Source organism: Danio aesculapii, chromosome 11 (genome assembly GCF_903798145.1).
Source record: "Danio aesculapii chromosome 11, fDanAes4.1, whole genome shotgun sequence".
Classification (NCBI taxonomy): domain Eukaryota; kingdom Metazoa; phylum Chordata; class Actinopteri; order Cypriniformes; family Danionidae; genus Danio; species Danio aesculapii.
The window spans coordinates 41,414,525-41,434,623 of NC_079445.1; the positions used below are offsets into that span (position 1 = coordinate 41,414,525).

Here is a 20,099-nt window from a genome sequence, read left to right on the forward strand (position 1 = left end):
TCAGTTTTTAAATGTAAAACAACAACAATACAAACCCCAGACCCATACCAACCCAACAACGGGATAGCGCTCACTTTAGCCAAAAATAAACAAATATGCAATTGTACATGTAGGTTTCAAGAGTTCCCACTTAGATATGCTTGGCGTATGAAACCGGTTTGGCATGCTGTCCCGGGAGAGAACCCTGAGCTCTGAGATATTTGAGCCCAGGGCTCCCGCCCGGTCGATAAGCATATCAGGAGATCCGAGATCAGGTAGGTCTCGAGAGCTTCCCCTTTAGAAAGGGGAGGAAAAGGAGGAGATGGGGTGGAAGGGGGGATTCTTCCAAACGAAGATAAAACAGTAGGGAGAAAATGATCCATTTATAGCAAACTAGGATCACTCTGATTGGATTATTACTGATTACAGATGAGTGGCCAGACGTGCTCAATCATATCACGTGCTCCTCTCGAAATTGGTTTATGAAACTTCACTTAAACACAAATACAAGGAAATAATAATAACAATATATATATATATATATATATATATATATATATATATATATATATATATATATATATATATATATATATATATATATATATATATATATAAAATAATAATAATAAATAAATAAATTTTACAAACATATAACCATACATACCATATTTACAGCCAAATCAAATTATTTGAGATTTTCCACATAATAAATAAAACTTCCCTTCCGACCCTCTTAATGAAAACCTGATTTTTTTACAGATGCTTTTAGCAGAGTTCAGAAGTAAAATCTACTATCAGATGACAGCATGCATGTTGACATGATTAATGATTTGAAAGCCAACAGATTAGTTCTGTTTTCATCCCATAAGAGTGAAAACAAGCACACGTTGGTATCAGCAAAGTTCAAGTGCCACTGAAGGACAATCGATGGGAATGTGAATCTGGATGTTTTCATGGCACACGTTTAATTGCACAACACAACTGACCGATTCACAAATGCACGTAATCGTTTTTTTGTCAAACTGCCTGCGAACAAACAGATAAGGGTCAGGTCACAAAACAGAAATTTCTCAACCAAGAACACCCACAGGAAAATTCTTATCAAGCTCGCTTCATATGACCTGGTCACTACGCAGAAAACCCACACAAAATGTACAAGCCACACTGTTTCACTCCTGTTGTGAGTTGGTAGTGTTTAGGGGATCCCTGTGTGGTTTTCTAACCAATTAAGCTGAATGTCCATCATAAGCCAAAGTTCACCTTGCTGATCTTTTTATAGACTTGTTATTTTACATTGGTCATATTTTGTACACAGTTCATAGCATCTCCTTTTGTACAAGGACAGAAATGAGCACAATGAAGATTACCAGTAATTGATGCATTGTTGTCATCTTACTAAAATGACTGGATGTTCTTTTGTGACTAAATTGTGAAGTGCATTCAGTTACAGCCTCTCACAGGGTCAGTGTGAGAGGAACTCATTTGACTGAAACTCTCTCACAATTCAGTTGTATTAAAAAAAACTTAACAAATAATCCATGCAAAACTGAGTATTAAATGACATAAAGGAAGAGAAGTGCACAAAACCATGTGTCTCAAGTGAGCTGCACGATAATTAATTTGGACGATAAACAATAACAGTTCTTGGGAACTTTCCCTGGTTTAAACAGGAACGAATGCTTCTTTGGAATTCCCAAAACAAACTATGGTGTCACATTAGAACTGTTCCTTCGAACGTCTTCTAAACAACTACAGAATTCAAAACTCTGGAATTTCGAACGCCTTTTCTTTGCTTATTTGGCGCTAATTTTTTTGAAACCTTTAACCCGTCAGACATATAAAGCATCAATAATAAAAGTCTCTTAAAGTATATAGTTTAACATTAATGAGAAACGAAAGAAGAAAGCAGAAATAAAAACCACACTCACCAGATAAAACAGCAGAATAAAGGTGTCGATGGCTGAGGTAGATGGTCTCATATTAGCAGATGAGTCGGTTCTCAGTGCTGCAGTAAAGTGTCATTGATTGAGCTCGATGGCTTATATTTGAGCGCGTAGGAAGAGAGAGGAGTGTCTTTTAATGACTTCTCAAAAGCTAGCCTAATCTATTTACAAACTGGCAGCATGTCCACAGTAAGTCATTTAACACCTCTTAACATTTTAGAAAGTCATTTAAGCTGCTAATATTGCGCATAACTTTCCTTATAAAGAGTGACTCGGCTCATTTAATACGACTCACTGCTCAAATATATATACATAATTATATCCAGTATTATACAAACTATCATCAAGGTACATTTACCTTAGAAGCTAAATTTTCTAAGATTTAAAAACGTTAAAGTCGTTAAAAATTGATTATCTGTCACTGAGGTAAGAAAATAATAATGTATTATGACCTATAAATTGATTTACTTATTTTAAGCACAAATAAATATACAAAGTCTTGGTGATTTATGATTTATTTGAGACATATTTTAATAAAAAAAGACAAGAACACTAAGGATCAAAAGTATTTTTTGTTTTAAACATGAAGTGTAGTAACTTTAGGTACATCAACTGAACACCTTTTACATTTTAGTTAGGAAATGCTAATACACTTCATAATGTGTATAGGTGACGTGAGCACATGCATATAGTGGATATGAAGGGAATAATGCAACAAAATAATATGCATTTAAATGTGTACATGACTGATTTGAACTCAGTTGTATGCAGTTTTCTGTGAGATTGTAAGCTACACGTGATGTTTAATTGCTTGGTGCATATTAAAAGGAATAAAAAAAAACTGTTACAGTTTATTTTCCTCTTAATTTATTTCTATGAAAATTATTATAGAATTAAAATTAAAACAAAACCAGAAACCATCCCCAACATCTCAGAAGTCAGCATGTGTATGATTCATACACACACTGATTAAAGCCTGTTTATTGTCACAGATACAAAACAACAATCATTCATGACACAAGGACTCATTTCAGTAAATCCAAATAATCATGTGTTGCTCCATATGAAACATAACTTCTGCAATAACATCAGCAAAGAGCATTTGAGCGGCTGTGTGGTTCAACTCTCTTTGGTTCTGAATGCTGGAAGTCATACCGAGGTAAACGAGACACATTTTCATACTGATCCGAATGCATGGCTCTTGCTCCACTGGGCAAGGAAGAATCCTAAAAATAGGAGGTGACAGAAATGATTCAATAAAAAAAAGATCAACGTTCACAAACACGAGAATGACGAGTCGTAATTCACAAATGAATCGCTTCCAGGTCTTTCCGTAAGTTTCTTTTTTCTACACTTGCAAGTGCGGGCAGATAAAACAAACACTACAGATTTCAAACATTACATTTCCATGACAGCTTAAAGACATATGCTGCTTAAGAAACAATTGCTGAGCGTTCAAAGGAAAAGATTTCTAAATAAAAGCTTTCCCGAGAAGCTAGTTTTGTTTTTCTTTGTTGATCCATAAATCCTAAGATTATCAGTGAGTTTGAATGAGGAAACTTCTTTTTAAAAATGACTCCAGCCATTAAATCAGTGTATAATGACAAAGATAAGAAAACGCACTGTCATTACGAGTTATCAATGTACAATACAGCGATTTTAAAAAGTCCTTTATTAAAAATTAAGGGGGATTTTCAAGCATTAAAACAATAGAGTTGTAATACATCTGCAACATCTGTGTGAACCAAAAGTTTCTACAGACTTACTTCAGAATTATGACGTAATTACTTCTGAGAATATTATATACTTTGACACTCATCCTGCATGCTGACCTCTGTATATAAAAATCCTTTTAATCCTATTTCTTTAAGCAAAAAAAATACTTTCATTCATTTTAACATGATTTACAGTAGACACCACACACACACACACACACACACACACGCACACACACACACACAATACTTTGCGCACGCACACACACACACACACACACACACACACACACACACACACGCGCACACACACACACACACACACACACACACACACATTATACTTTGCACACACACACACACACACACACACACACACACCACACACACACACACACACACACACACACACACACACACACACACACACTATTATACTTTGCCACTATCCTTCAAACCCTAAGGATTCAACATTTTACCAGCATGTTTTTAATCATTTAAAATGCAATAAAATATAGTAAGGTCACAGATTTGTTTATTTACAGCATTTTAATAAGCATGGGTTAGAATACAGGGTTTCTGCAGGTTTCATCAAGTCAAATTTAAGACTTTTTAAAGAGCATTATGAATGAAATTTTAGGCTTATGCAGAGCTAAACATTAAAAAAAAATTGTAATGGTCCAGTTGGGCCAATAAAATGTGATTTCTCAGCCACATCTTTTAATTTTCAATTTTTCCAACATATTTTTTAACCAACTGCATTTCTTTTATAAAAACATAAGTTTCATGCCTGAATATAAATATTACGTCCACTCTTCCTTCTGTAAATATTTTTTGTATAAATGTTAGATGATTGTAAAAGGATATATTGTCATGAGAAATTGTGCATTTGTTTATTGTTTTCTTTTCCTGATTTTCCTGAATTTTCTGCAAAAAGTTTTATTTAAATGGATTGTTTGTAATTGGATGCGTGTTGGCCACACTCACACACACATACACTGTGGCCAATTTAGCATATTCGATTCACCTGTACCGCATATCTTTGAACAGTGAGGGAAACCGGAGCACCCGGAGGAAAACCCACACCAACAGCGGAAGAACAATCAAATTTACAAAAGTTGATTTTTATTTACATAAAGCATATTAAGACAAGTGTTTTAATAATTCAAATAACTCATAAAAATACAATGGCAAGATATAAGAGAAATAATGTTCCATCATAATGAGTGTTTCCCTGGGTTGGGTTGGGTTTAGAGTAATTTGAATTATTAAAACACTTGTCTTAATATGCTTTCCATAAATAAAAATAAACTTTTGTAAATTTAATTTGATGCCGACCTCTGTATATTAATATCCTGTTTAATCCTATTTTCTTTAAAAACAACAACTTTCATTCATTTTTAACATGATTTACAGCAAAATTATACTACTTTCCTTCAAACCCTCTGGATTCAACAAATTACCAGCATGTTTTTAATCATTCAGAATACAATAAAATATAGTATGGTCACAGATTTGTTCCTTTATTTAAATAAGTATGGGTTAGAATAAGAATATTTAGGCCTGTCACGATAAGGAATTTTTGTTGTCCCAGAAATTGTTGCGATAAGCGATATTATTGTCATTTTCAGATAATTTCATGCCACTGATTATACGATGATTATATAATAATGCAAATAGCAAACACTTTAAAATACTTATCATTCTTAAGGATATTCTATTAGTATAAGAATAAGATATAAGAATTCTATAGATTCTATAATTTTATATTAAAAAGGTACATGTCCTATAGTATACACTATTAAATATCCTATTAGGTAAATGTCCAAATATAAACGTTGACAGCAATGAGGTAGAGCTTAAACATCATAGTAAAATGGCTTTAACATTATTTGTGAATTTGTAAATATATAGTGCAATGGCAAAAATTATTGAGGTCATCTCCAAGTATTGCACGATAACTCGATATATTGATTATTGTGACAGTACATTATTTATTTTTGAATCTGTTGAACAAATGAATCTGTTTCTCTGAATGATGAAACATTATTTCACTTATATCTTTCCATTTTATTTTCATGAAAGTTATTTGAATAATTAAAGCTTGTCATAATATATACATATACATATGCTTTACATAGATGAAAATCAACTTTTGTAAATTTAATTGGATGCAGGAACTAAAATGAGACTAATATTTGACACAAATATGTGCTATAAAAATCTGCCATATTGTACATTGTCTCACCGGTTTATTGTGAAAACAGGATGATGTTGAACCTCCTGTGGCTGCAGGTTTTGTCATGGAGCTCCGCAGGTCCAGACTGATCATCTGAGAGCCCGAGGCCAGCATGGGATTGGACCAGCCGGACAAACAGTGCTAAAAACAAATCATATTTGCATGTTGTTGTTGTTGTTTCGAATTCTGAGAATAAAATGATTAGCAAACGAAACACTATGTTTTCAGTTTCACTGTAAACTGTTTCTGGTTCATTCATGCATGCATCTAATTTATGTTTAAATCTCATGAGTAGAGATGAGAACATTTTACTAAAACACATTACTCATCATAAACTCCATCCTATAACCCAAAAAAAATAAAAGAATAATGAGAATCTTTATGTTATTTACACAAGCATAGCAGACTTTTAGCTCTCTCTCTATAAAAGAGAATCTTAATAAAAAGCATACAACAGCAATTATGATCAGGGTTCCCATACTTTCATGAACAGCAGATTCAAGGATTTTTTAAAGCACTATTAATTTTAAATCAAGCACCTTTGTAAATCATACCTCAGCACATGCAGCACCATGGAAGCCCTTACGGTATTTAACAATTCACTTACGTTAAAAATGTCAGCGTAATTTTCAAAATGTTTGACCATTTTAAAGTCATATTCAAAGAACTTTAATAACATTTGTTGAATTCAATACTGATAATATTCAAATGCGGCTTTTAAGATATTGAAATGTCCATTATTTGTCAGTGTTTTTGTACAAGATTTACATTTAAGATTTTTAATTTAAGAATTTTCATTCTGTTTAATTTCAGATGTAATTCATCCCCTTTCAAGGACCTGTTTGTTTGTTTTTTTCATTCAGTTTTTTATTGCAGCTTCCAAATTTACATACAAACAAAACAACTAAACATTGGAATCCAGAAGATCTAGAAATGAAAAAATGATAAAATACAAAAAAATTCCATAAATAAATAAATATGGAAATTACATGAATGATTCATGGACATTATAAGAAAAGTCAAAACAATACACTCGTAATAGTTTTGTATATTGTCAAAAAGAAAACAGATAAAACTAATGTTGCTTTTTTATTACAATTAAATTGTGTACTTTACATTTTTAACCCATATTGTGGCACCCCATGTAATTTTCAAAAAGTTTGACCATTTTAAAAAGTCATGTTCATAGAACTTTAATAACATTTGTTGAATTCAATACTGGTAATATTCAAATGCAGCTTTTAAGATATTGAAATGTCCATTATTTGTCAGTGTTTTTGTACAAGATTTACATTTAAGATTTTTAATTTATGAATTTTCATTCTGTTTAATTTCAGATGTAATTCATCCCCTTTCAAGGACCAATGTTTGTTTGTTTTTTTTCCTTCAGTTTTTATTGCAGTTTCCAAATTTACATACAGATGTATGGTATATAGGGTTTTCCACATTGGTCAAACAAAACAACTAAACATTGGAATCCAGAAGATGTAGAAATGAAAAAATTATAAAATACAAAAAATTCCATAAATAAATAAATAAATAAATACGGAAATTACATGAATGATTCATGGACATTATAAGAAAAGTTAAAACAATACACTCGTACTAGTTTTGTATATTGTCAAAAAGAAAACAGATAAAACTAATGTTGCTTTTTTTTTATTACAATTAAATTGTGTACTTTACATTTTTTAACCCATTTTGTGGCACCCAATGTAATTTTCAAAATGTTTGGCCATTTTAAAAAGTCATGTTCATAGAACTTTAATAACATTTGTTGAATTCAATACTGATAATATTCAGTATTCGGTTTTTAAAATATGGATAAAATGTCGATTATTTGTCAGTGTTATTGTCCAAGATTTTAATGTATGATTTTTTTATGATTTTTAATTTAAGAATTTCTCTTTTTTTTAAAGTTCTGTTTAATTTAAAATTTAATTCAATTCCTTTCGTGCTGTTTTAAAAAAAATAGTTTTATAGTTTTTAAGGCAGTTTCCAAATTTGTATACAGATGTATGGTATACAGGGTTTTCCACATTGGGTAAACAAAACAACTAAACATGGGTATCCACAAGATGTAGAAGTGAAAAAAAATATACAATCCAAAAAAATAACTAAAAAAAAATCACATAAATAAATAAATACTGAAATTACATTATTAATTGTTTTGTATATCGTCAAAAAAAAAACAGATAAACCTGATTTATTGCTTTTCAATTACAATTCAATTGCGTACTTTATCTTTCTTTATAAGCCATATTGTGGCACCCTATGTTTGTTTTTAAGTACTTTCCAGGGCTTGAATCCATATGTCTAAAATTCAGGTACTTTTAAGTACTTTCAAGAAGCGTGGGAACTCTGTATGATGCAAAGAACAAAAATCAAATATTGAAAACTGAATTATCCTTTGACAAAGCTGTCACTTGTCTTATTAGTCAATGGTGATAATCTTAAAAGCTAAATATAATCCATACAAAAGTTCTGGTCAATTGAGGTGATTTTGTCACACGATCATTGTTAATTCCAGTTTCCCAATATGAAACTCACAGAAGGTAAAGCCAGGCTGTCAGATGGATCAAAACTGCTGCGGCGATGGGCTTTGTATTTGTGCGCTGGTAGCAGGGTTGAGCGAGGTATACTGACCCTAAAACAAACAGAGAGAGAGAGACAGTCAGAGAATGAATCAATGAAAAATAAACACTGCTAAAAGTCTTGGAAATAGCTTTTTTTTATGTGCTATTTAGATTTTATAAAACTACAACAAAATATAGAAGAAAGAAAAAAAAACAATACAATACAATAATAATACATATAAAATACAATCCATAAAAACACTAACCATGACAGAACAACCGAACAACAGAACACAGAGGGACAAATGCACATGCAAAATATAATTTAGCTGGTCAGGTAATGCATAAATAAAAGTAATTATAAAGTAACATTGTTCTTATATTACCAAAAAAAAATGCATCACCCTGATTATAGTTTTATTGTCAAATAATATTTTGGGCACATTATTAAAAATATTATAGATTATGAATAGTAAATATCAAATACACTCAATATTTAACTACTATGTTACTGACAGGGGTCATTGGTTATGCTTGCATTTCTTCCAATGCATTACGGGTTTCTAATATCTGTCCCCATGTTTTATCAAATATCCCCAATTTATCATTATTGATATTTCTTAACCTCTCCAAATCAAGCATGTTTACAATATCTCTACCCCACATACCAAATTTAAGTACAGATTTATTTTTCCACATTCTCAAAATTACCCTTTTGGCAGATACCATACCAAATAACATGGCTTGTCTCTCATATTTATTAAACATCTCTAAGTTACTAAATATCCCAAGAACAGCTATAAGTTGACATGGTTCAAGATATTTTTTTGGAGGGCTTTAGAAAAACATTCAAATATATTTTCCCAAAATTCTTGTAATTTAGGACACAACCATATCAAGTGGGTTAGGGATCCGTCTGCTGTTTTACACCTGTTACAGAGTGAAAATACCCAAGGAGGAAATAGCTTTTTTAAACTATATTTATTTATGAACCATTTCATACACATGCATTAAGTTATACATATGTAATACTACATAATTAATACTACATCTCACATTTTTTTCCATGATCATTATTATTTTAATCTATCAATGTCATTACTATTTTTTCAGGGGTGGGTGATTTCTTTGTCTATACCTAATAATGTTTTAAAAGAAGTTACATTTTAATTTATACATAAATCTTAAACAGCTTCATTTTAATCTTTTATATACAGTTGAAGTCAGAATTATTAGCCCCCCTGTTTATTTTTTCCCCCAATTTCTGTTTAAAGGAGAAAAGATTTTTTTCAACAAATTTTTAAACATAATAGTTTTAATAACTCATCTCTAATAATTTTTTTATTTTATCTTTGCCATGATGACAGTAAATAATATTTTAATAGATATTAAGACACTTCTATACAGCTTAAAGTGACATTTAAAGGCTTAACTAGGTTAACTAGGTTAATAAGCAGGTTAGGTAATTAGGCAAGCTATTGTATAACAATGGTTTGTTCTGTAGACTATCGAAAAAAATATATAGCGTAAAGGGGCTAATAATTTTGTCCTTAAAATGGGTCTTTAAAAAATTAAAAACTGCTTTTATTCTTGCCGAAATAAAACAAATAAGACTTTCTCCAGAAGATAAAATATTATCAGACATACTGTGAAAATTTCCTTGCTCTGTTAAACATAATTTAGGAAATATTTAAAAAAGAAAAATAAATTCAAAGGGGGGCTAATAATTCAGACTTCAACTGTACATCTAAAATTAACACATCAGTTGTTGTTTTTACTATCATACTCTTGCTATAGTTTTAATAGCATTTTGTAATGAAACATGCACTACTAGGCTAGAAAGAATGTCCCTTAAGGAATTTATTTGATTCAAAAAGTAGTAAAAAACCTAAATTAATTTTATTTATTTTGTTTATGCAATGTATAATTATATATAATTAAGACTATATAATTATATAATATATTCATGTCATTCAAAGCTGAATCCACAGCATCATCCTGTCAGTTTAATGCAGTCTTGTTAAACAAAAATCTAAAAGGCCCTCTAGACGGTTTATAAGGCTTCACCTGATTAAAGCAGGTTCTGTTTCAGTATGAGGGTGTTCAGATTTGGGCTTCTTGCACACTGGACAGGCGCCATGTGTGTCCAGCGGAACCGCAAACAATCGACTGTTTACTCTGTAGCAGAAAGTGCCTGACAATCAAAAAACAAAGTTAAAATCAACACTTCAATTTCTTGCTTCGTGACATTTAAACATGTGCTAAAGCGATTCAGCACAAACACAAATCAGCAGATCTCTTACATTGATGCGAATCTGCAGGCGGACGCACCTCGCTGCTATCATGAGTAGAAGACGCGAGATCAGCAACAGATGGAAGTCTGTAAAAAAAAAACAGTTTTCAAATGTCAAGACATCATTTCGACACTTGTGATATCTCAGCAATTACCGTGCTTGTTCAGATAGTATGAGTCATGTAGTACGAATGTAAAAATGCAAAGCTTAAAAGTTACAAATGTACAAGAAATTAAGGTCTTGTCTTCTAAAATAAAGACCAGCTTAAGTCTTACTTTCAGCACAGGGTCTTCATAAGCTGCCCGCAAATGTCTACTTTGACCATGAAACAGACTGAGAGATAAAAAATGTGGTTTGTGTTGTCAGTGTGTCAAGAAGACGCTGTTTTATAAACAAATCCACTTCCAGAGGACAAGAACTCACTGTGTTTACAAGTGCTGTAGAAGATCTAGAGCTGAAATTAAAAATAATAGTTTCGTTTTTGACACATGTTGTTAGAGCTGGACCAATCACAACAGACATCTGACCAATTAGAGTAGAGCGGCTTTTAATAGGGGGAGGGGTTTAGAGATAACTTTAAAAATCAACCGTTTCTATAATTGAGAGAAAAGAGCGGATGCTGCAATGTACATAATGAAAAAATGAGTGCTGGGCAGAGATAACTCACATCCAAAATAAAATTCTGTTTTGACAAGATGTGTGTGTGCATTATATATATTTATATATTATTTATACACACATACTGTACATAAAAACTAAATTATAAACAGCTAAATTTATTTGCATAGATATTTAAATTATATGTAATTTGTATCATATACAGTTGACGTCAGAATTATTTGAATTTTCTTTCTTTTTTTAATTTTCCCAAATGATGTTTAACAGAACAGTATGTCTAATAATATTTTTTCTTCTGGAGAAAGTTTTATTTGTTTTATTTCTTTTAAATGTCACTTTAAGCTGTATAGAAGTGTCTTGAAAAATATCTAGTCAAATATTATTTACTGTCATCATGGCAAAGATAAAATAAATCAGTTATTAGAGATGAGTTATGACAACTATTATGTTTAGAAATGTATTGAAAAAATCTTCTCAATGTTAAATTAGCATTTTCCTCAGGTTAGCATTTTCCTCCTATGTCTAGGTTCAGTATTTTCACTTTTATGGCAAATTTTTTTTTCATTTTATTTAATTTTTAATGAGAAATAATTGAACATAAACATAAGAGGCTGAGAAAAATGCCTGTTGTAAAAGAAAATTCCAGATGGCACTTTTTGCATCTGAACTCTTCATATATTTTATATCCAAATATAAATAAACATTTTCTCAAATGTATACATGCATATGTGTATTTATATTCACACACACAGTTGAAGTCAAAATTATTTGCCCTCCTCTGACTTTTATTTTCTCTTTCAAATATTTAACAAATGATGTTTAACAGATTCAGGATTTTTTTCCCCAGTATTTCCTATAATATTTTGTCTTCTGAAGAAAGTCTTATTTCTTTTATTAAAAAGCTGTTTTTAATAAAAAAAAAACATTTTAGGGTCAATATTATTAGTCCCTTAAGCAATATTTATTTTCGATTGTCTACAGTACAAACCACTGTTATACAATGACTTGCCTAATTAACCTATGGCTCGTTTCCACTGACTGGTACAGTACGGTACGGTACGGGTCACCTTTATCAGGCTTGCGTTTTCACTGCTAAAAGGGTACCAATGGTACTCTTTTGGTGGGCGTGGTGTACCACAGAAAGTTTCAGTCAACGTCATTTTCGCTTGAGAAAATGTCTACAGTAAAGCTGAACTGGTCGTTCACATATCATATGAAAAGCACTTCTCACAAAACAGATGCTTTATCTACATAAATACTTGTGTATAAATATTTATTACTAACTTTTGTATGAAAATGATTTGATTATAACTGTAGATCAACGACAGTGCGAAATAGCCAACTGTAACGTCTGTAATTATATAAAATTAATAAATAAATGCAACATATATGAACACAAACAGATCCTAACACCCCGATATTTTACCAATTACAGAAAAACTACACACAGCATACATTTAGTCCTTATTTAGCTTCAAAAACAACATGAAATATAGCCCGCAGTCAGTGCAAACCTCTCATCTGTGTCTGTAATCTTCAGCAGCACATGTAGCCTCTTGAGAGTAATTCCATCATTACGAGTTCATAATAGTCCAAAAGGTAATAATAATAGTTAAACATGGCAGTTTGTTTACGTTTGCTGAAAAAATAATGTGCTCCTTTTTTTGGGCCTCTCCTTTGTTTTTTCACGTATCACTCTCGCGTTTGTCAGTTTCTGAAAGGATTGAGTTTCAAAAGCACGTCAATAATCAAGCGCACGTTATTATCATCAGCTCAAGAAGATTGTTATTTCAAATATTAACGCGCGGCGAGCGCAAGCAAGAAAGTGAAACTGCTCGCGCTTCAGACTGGCTCGTAAAAACTACGGGGTAAAAGACAGGGTAAAATCTGCTCTTCTTCTTGGTATTGTGGCTGTTCATCAAGACGACGACAAGGTTTGTTTGAGCCTGGGTCGACCATGGCTCATTATATAATTCCGCTGTAATCTCTCGGCTGTGTATTTAAAACATGCAGTCCCTTTGTTTTCATTCTGGCTTGTTGAGTAAGCGAATGACGTATCTCTGTAAACTAATAGTGTTCAGCTGCACGTCTAGCTCCGCCTTTTGGTACCCTTTCTCGTGTTTGGTACCCTTTCGAAAGGGTGCCGAAAAAGTGGAACGAAACGGTTCTGTTCGGGCCATTAATGAACCTAGTTACGCCTTTAAATGTCACCTTAAGCTGAATACTAGAGTCTTGAAAAAATATCCAGTCAAATATTCGGTACTGTCATCATGGCAAAAATAAAAAAAATCAGTTATTAGAAATTATTTATTAAAACTATTATGATTAGAAATGTGTTGAGAAAATCTTTGTAAAAAAGAAATGGGGAAAAAAAAATACAGGGGGGCTAATAATTAAGGAAGGCTAATATTTCTAACAAAAAAAAAAAACTTTGGATGAGTGTAAAACTATTGTAGCAGACCTATACAACAAAATTAGCACTTAAAGCAACAACAATCTAAGTAATACTGAGATTTCACCATGATTAAAGGGGTTTAGACATCAAACAGTAGGGTAACCATCATTGGTTTACATAAGAGACCACTATCAGGTTTCATTATTTAACAAATGACACAATCTGAAGTCCTAATTTAGAAACCCACCCTGATAATAAGCTGTGGATGCACTCATCTCTGTTAACCTGTCGGAAGCTGTGGAGATCACTGAAAAATTGCTCAGAACGATCAGCCAGAGAGCTCTCAGCATCCAGGAGGCCTGAAACAAAAACACACTGAAGCATTTGTGATTTATAAACAGCACCTGCATGGAAAACTTCATGTAAAATCTAGAGTTAATCATTAATACAGCATTTAAATAACTGACCTGCTATCCAGTCATAGCCCAACAAAGGTTGCAAGTGTCTTTCTGATGTAATCTCCATCTGTAGTCCAGCAGTCGAGGCACTGTCAGCTTCTCTCTTCAGTCCCAAAAAAGAAGAAGAAAACACAACAACACAATAATACACATCTGATACTCTTGAAATGAAAAGTCTCTGGCTAAACGGTCACAGGTGGGGATTTCTTTCTACGCTAGGTGCTTTTTCACATTTTCGTGTTCATTGGAAATCATTGCAAGCCATCAGATCTCCTCTATTAGATTAAATAACCTTTCATTCTCAAGCCGCCGCAAACAGGTTAAGTGATTCTATCTAGCAAAAACAACCGTAGGCATTGCAAATGAGCAGGCCAAACCTATCACGCAACATTAGGTTTATTTAACCTCGCGGAAGAGATAGTATAATGTAGTATATGAACAGTATAGAATCACTGCCATCATTGAAAATCTCTTTAAATAAATACAAAATTAATTCAATTCTTACTCCCTTCCTAAGCTCTTATTTTTTAGCAGTATCAGTATATATGCATACTGTAAGTAGCATTTCTTGTGTGTATTGCCTCTTGGTGTTGAGTAGCTTAATATCTTCTTCATCTGTGAGTCGCTTTGGATAAAATCATCTGCTAAATGATGTTAAATTAAAATGTAGTGTGGGATTATGAATTGAAGAAACTGTTAAACATCTGCTGGTCCTATATCTTGATCTAACATAACATTAAAATGAATGTGAACTACATTGTACTGGGCATTTATTGAGAAAATGATGGCACTGATAAGATATAATTTACTGTAGTTTCCATTGAGGGTGTTATGCCAGTCTCTGATCATCCTACTGAGAGTCAAACTGTGTGAGAATGTTTACAATCACATTATATTGGTTATGATCTTCAATGCAAATGCGTAGATATTTCTTATGAAAAAATACTCTCTGCACCATGGTGCATGGTCTAACAGGGTTGTGCTTATTCTCATAATGAGTTCTTGGTGTGTTTTGAGCATTCACCCGTCTCCCATTCCCTTTAACAGTCAGTTGTGTTGTGCCATGGCACATTTCCTGTTTACATGGAGGACTTAGTATGTGGAAAAACTGAATGGGAAGCCTAAATGGAAAAACTGAACACTTCACTAGTGAAAAAACAGTTAAACAGACTATCTGCATGAGGATAAAGAATGAGCCTCCTCCATTTGGCCTCTTTCTCTTTACTTTTACTTTACTCCTTTACTTTCATGGAGTAAGGAAACGGTGGAAACTCACTCCACTGAAGACATCCATTAGCCTACATATTTAATTTTGTTTGTTAAGCACAAAGATTTGTAAATTCAAAATTTCTGAATTCAGTTCTAATTTCCAGCTAACGAATAAATGATCAATAATAATGAAGTTATTCACCCACCATAACCCAGGGGTGTCGCTAGACCCAATTTACTAGGGAACCTGCCCCAGTAAAAATCGCCAGTGCCCCAGTAAATGCTTTGAGATATGATTTACTTCATAAGCAAAGTGTGTATTACGAGTGGTAATCCCGGAATAAAGACGTTATTCTCTATGTGCAACCGAACCAATGCTGGTGAAAGCAATGTAGTTTAATTAAAAAGCAAACTGACGCATCCCCGTGAGCCTCACACACCACTTGTACTGAACCCTAATGCACTGCTCCTCTCCCGGTGTGAGTCCCTAATGTTAACATGCATACCGAAAAAAATTCTTGCTGCTCATGCGCAGCTCAGGCGTTGTGGAAACCCGCTGTAACAGCCTTTTATGCGGAGGTGTCGGCATGCAGTGAGTTTTGCAAGTCGACAAATCTAAAGTTTTCATAATATGATGGTGATCTTACTAAGCATGCCTCCTAAGTAAGAAAAGGAGGGATGACGAGTCAGGGAGGTAAGACTTAAAACACCTAATTCTCTGCCACGTGTCAAGTCCAAGAAACGGATAATTCTATAAAACATTTTTTTGTATTCTATATCATCCATATATATATATATTCATTCTAAACAAATTAATATTCATGCAAAAGATTTCTAAAATGATCTTAGCATATCACTCCAGTTGAGTCTTTACGTTATTTTCAAGTTACACTTAGGATTTATTTCTGTTATTTATTTAAAATAATAATAATTATATAATAACAATAATACTTTTATATTATATATACATACAGTTGAAGTCAGAATTACTAGCCCCCCTTTGAATAAATTTTTCTTTTTTTAAATATTTCCCAAATTATGTTTAACAGAGCAAGGAAACTTTCACAGTATGTCTGATAATATTTTTTCATCTGGAGAAAGTCTTATTTGTTTTATTTCGGCAAGAATAAAAGCAGTTTTTAATTTTTAAAAACCCATTTTAAGGTCACAATTATTAGCCCCTTTAAGCTATATATTTTTTTGATAGTCTACAGAACAAACCATCGTTATACAATAACTTGCCTAATTACCCTAACCTGCCTAATTAACCTTATTAACCCAGTTAAAGCTTTTAAATGTCACTTTGCGCTGTATAGAAGTGTCTTGAAAATTATCTAGTCTAATATTATTTACTGTCATCATGGCAAACATAAAATAAATCAGTTATTAGAAATGAGTTATTAAAACTATTATAGAATTATAGATATTATAACTATTATAGATAGAAATGTGTTGAAAAAATCTTCTCTCCGTTAAACAGAAATTGGGGAAAAAAATAAACAGGGGGGCTGATAATTCTGACTTTAACTGTGTATATATATATTTTAAGTTTTAGTTCGCAATGCACCTGTCCCAAATGTTTTTTCCTACATGACCCAAGCTTCATCAGCTGATCATGTTATGCATCGCATCTATATATATGAATATGGCGCTAAATTTAAGTACCTGGTCACTGTCCGCTGTGAGATCTGCTGATCTGGGCAGCATCAGTCTCACCGATCTGGGCTTTTCTGTCCAGCGACCGTTCCCCATGTCCTTCACGAGTGTACTGTAGGCGGTGACTTCTGAACTTTGTCTATGTTTGAGTTTATATTGGTCCAGTGTGAGGTTTTCACAATCTGCAGGAAGCTGTTCATCTAAAAACACAAAGACATTTTTAAGCAAATTCATCAGTAATATCCATATTTTCCATGATTTACTAAAGACAAAAGGCTATACAAAATAATCTTGTCTGCCACATTTAACACAAGAATCATTTGATTATCACAGTGGTGGCTCAAAGTACTTCAAATAGTCATTTTAAATCTTTACACAGTGCTCAGCATAACTGAGTACACCCGATCTTGAAAATGAATATTTTTATCTATTTCTCAGTGAATACAGGCAATGTATTTTGGTGCATTTAAACAAAGCAGATTTATTAAACAGATATATTTATCAAAATAATGTTTAAGTCACCAAACCTATTAATAAATTTAAAGAAAATAAAATTTTTTACTAACTTGTAAAAACTTTGTAATGACAACTGGTGACATTTCTTCCCAATTTTAGACGGAAATGTTGTCATTTAGAGCAGAAAATCTCAAGTGGTGAAATGTTGAGACATTCATTCATTGATTTTCCTTCTGCTTAGACCCTTTATTTATCAGGGGTCACCACAGCGGAATGAACCACCAATTTATCCAGCACATGTTTTACACAGGGAATGCCCTTCCAGGCAACCCAGTACTGGAAAACACCCTCTACAAGTACACACATATACTACGACCAATTTAGTTTTTTCAATTCACCTATAGCGCATGTCTTTAGACTGTGGGGGAAACCAGAGCACCTGAAGGAAACCCACATGTGAGAACATGCCGACTCCACACAGAAATGCCAACTGACCCAGCCGGGACTCGAACCAGCGACCTTCCTGCCGTGAGACGACAGTGCTAACCACTGAGCCACCATGTCGCCCTTGTTCTCAGACATAATTATTTTAAGAACTATTTATTTAACTATTATTACTACTTATGAACTATCTAGACTTTCAATGGGGGAGAAAACTCTTAATGTGCTGTTTTTCACTTTATCTATGGAATTGAGACTCAAGTAGTACAGTAGTTGGGGTTAATTACAAGTACAATTTGACAGAAATTTGGGTTTCTCTAGTTAATGTTTAGGTACATTAAGCCACGTTAACCTTTTATTACACAATAACGTTAAGCGTTTTAGAATGTCTCGCAAACTGTTCAACTATTGCAGATTCCTGTAACGTTACAGGCTTTACACTAAAGTCATAAGTTGTAAACAATACCCTGACGTGTAATTAATACAACTTAAATGACATAATAGCTCAACTGAAAAAAAGTTTGATTATTCTGACCAGATGTTTGGATAGTTTTCCACGCTGTAGAAGCTGAAGCCAGCGGCGGCTGCTCTCCGTTTTTCTCTTTTAAAGGCGCGGTAAATAATTCGCAGACAGAGCTCAGATTTCTGTCCTCCTCCTGAGAGTCGGAGATGATCATCTGATGCAGTTTTTCGCTTTGTTTCTTGAGTTTTTCCAACAAATCTCTGTTCTTCTTTCGCAAAGCGTCGAGCTTATTGAGCGCCGCCATTCCGTCGCCATAGCAACCAGTTAAAAGCTAAGCTCGCGATTCATCATTGGCGGGTCAAACTAAACGGCATACAGTACTTGTACATATCCGGTGGATAAATGTTACATTATTAAACGATGTTGCGCAAAATATGGTGAAATAACATATATAAGTAGCTCGTGAACTTCCGTCAACATATACAACGGTTGAACTCAAACAATGCGCAGTCCACTGTGATTGGCTCTGGATATTTCCCACAATGCATCTGTGTGGTCACTTGGCTTGTTTAAAGGGAGACACACACACACACACTCACACGCACACACCTATCTATCTATCTATCTATCTATCTATCTATCTATCTATCTATCTATCTATCTATCTATCTATCTATCTATCTATCTATCTATCTATCTATCTATCTATCTATCTATCTATCTATCTATCTATCTATCTCACTTGCGTTTTAATGTTTTCATTGATTTTCTATAGCCATTGCCAATTTTTACACAATTACGTTTTATAAATACATTTATTAAAAAAAATTAACCACCATTTTTATTTTTTAGAAAAATATTTGAGCTTTTATAGCCTACTGCTTATTTATTATAGATTACATTTTATATTATTAGATGTACACTCACCGGCCACTTTATTAGGTACACCAGGTTACTAGTATCAAGTTGGACCGCCTTTTGCCTTCAGAACTGCCTTAATCCTTTGTGGAACAGATTTAACAAGCTACTGGAAATATTCCTCAGAGATTTTGGTCCATATTGACATGATAGCATCACACAGTTGCTGCAGATTTGTCGGCTGCACATCCATGATGAGAATCTCCCGTTCCACCACATCCCAAAAGTGCTCTATTGGATTGAGTTCTGATGACTGTGGAGGCCATTTGAGTACAGTGAACTCATTGTCATGTTCAAGAAACCAGTCTGAGATGATTCACGCTTTATGACATGGCGTGTTAGCCTCCTGGAAGTAGCCATCAGAAGATCCACTGTGGTCATAAAGGGATGGACATGGTCAGCAACAATACTCAGGTAGGCTGTGGCGTTGACACAATGCTCAATTGGAAATGGGCCCAAAATGTGCCAAGAAAATATCCCCCACACCATTACACCACCACCAGCCTGAACCGTTGATACAAGGCAGGATGGATCCATGCTTTCATGTTGTTGATGCCAAATTCTGACCCCACCATCCGAACGTGGCAGCAGAAATCGAGACTCATCAGACAGGGCAAAGTTTTTCCAATCTTCTATTGTCCAATTTTGGTGACCCTGTGTGAATTGTAGCCTCAGTTTCCTGTTCTTAGCTGACAGGAGTGGCACCCGGTGTGGTCTTCTGCTACTGTAACCCATC

The 20,099-nt window shown here is 33.4% G+C and overlaps 1 protein-coding gene across 1 annotated transcript; it reads right to left on the reverse strand.

Annotated features, from left to right (window-relative positions):
- Positions 1–2,856: 2,856 nt before the first annotated feature.
- On the reverse strand, positions 2,857–18,947 carry miip (migration and invasion inhibitory protein). Its single transcript, XM_056468347.1, has 9 exons — positions 18,518–18,947; positions 17,095–17,285; positions 14,230–14,323; positions 14,010–14,121; positions 10,759–10,835; positions 10,523–10,649; positions 8,430–8,526; positions 5,889–6,020; positions 2,857–3,151 (listed from the first exon to the last, which is right to left on the reverse strand). The coding sequence occupies exons 1-9, from the start codon at positions 18,747–18,749 to the stop codon at positions 3,014–3,016; spliced, it is 1,200 nt and encodes a 399-aa protein (XP_056324322.1). The 5' UTR covers positions 18,750–18,947; the 3' UTR covers positions 2,857–3,013.
- Positions 18,948–20,099: the final 1,152 nt, after the last annotated feature.

What these genes read in the sequence shown, in the direction of transcription:
- miip (XM_056468347.1), bottom strand. Translation starts at nt 18,749, where the DNA reads ATGGCGGCGCTCAATAAGCTCGACGCTTTGCGAAAGAAGAACAGAGAT. An exon ending in TCACAGCGGACAGTGACCAG is followed by an intron (nt 14,324 to 17,094) that starts GTACTTAAATTT and finishes TTGGGACTGAAG; the next exon opens with AGAGAAGCTGACAGTGCCTC. An exon ending in CCTGTTTTCACAATAAACCG is followed by an intron (nt 3,152 to 5,888) that starts GTGAGACAATGT and finishes TCCTATTTTTAG; the next exon opens with GATTCTTCCTTGCCCAGTGG.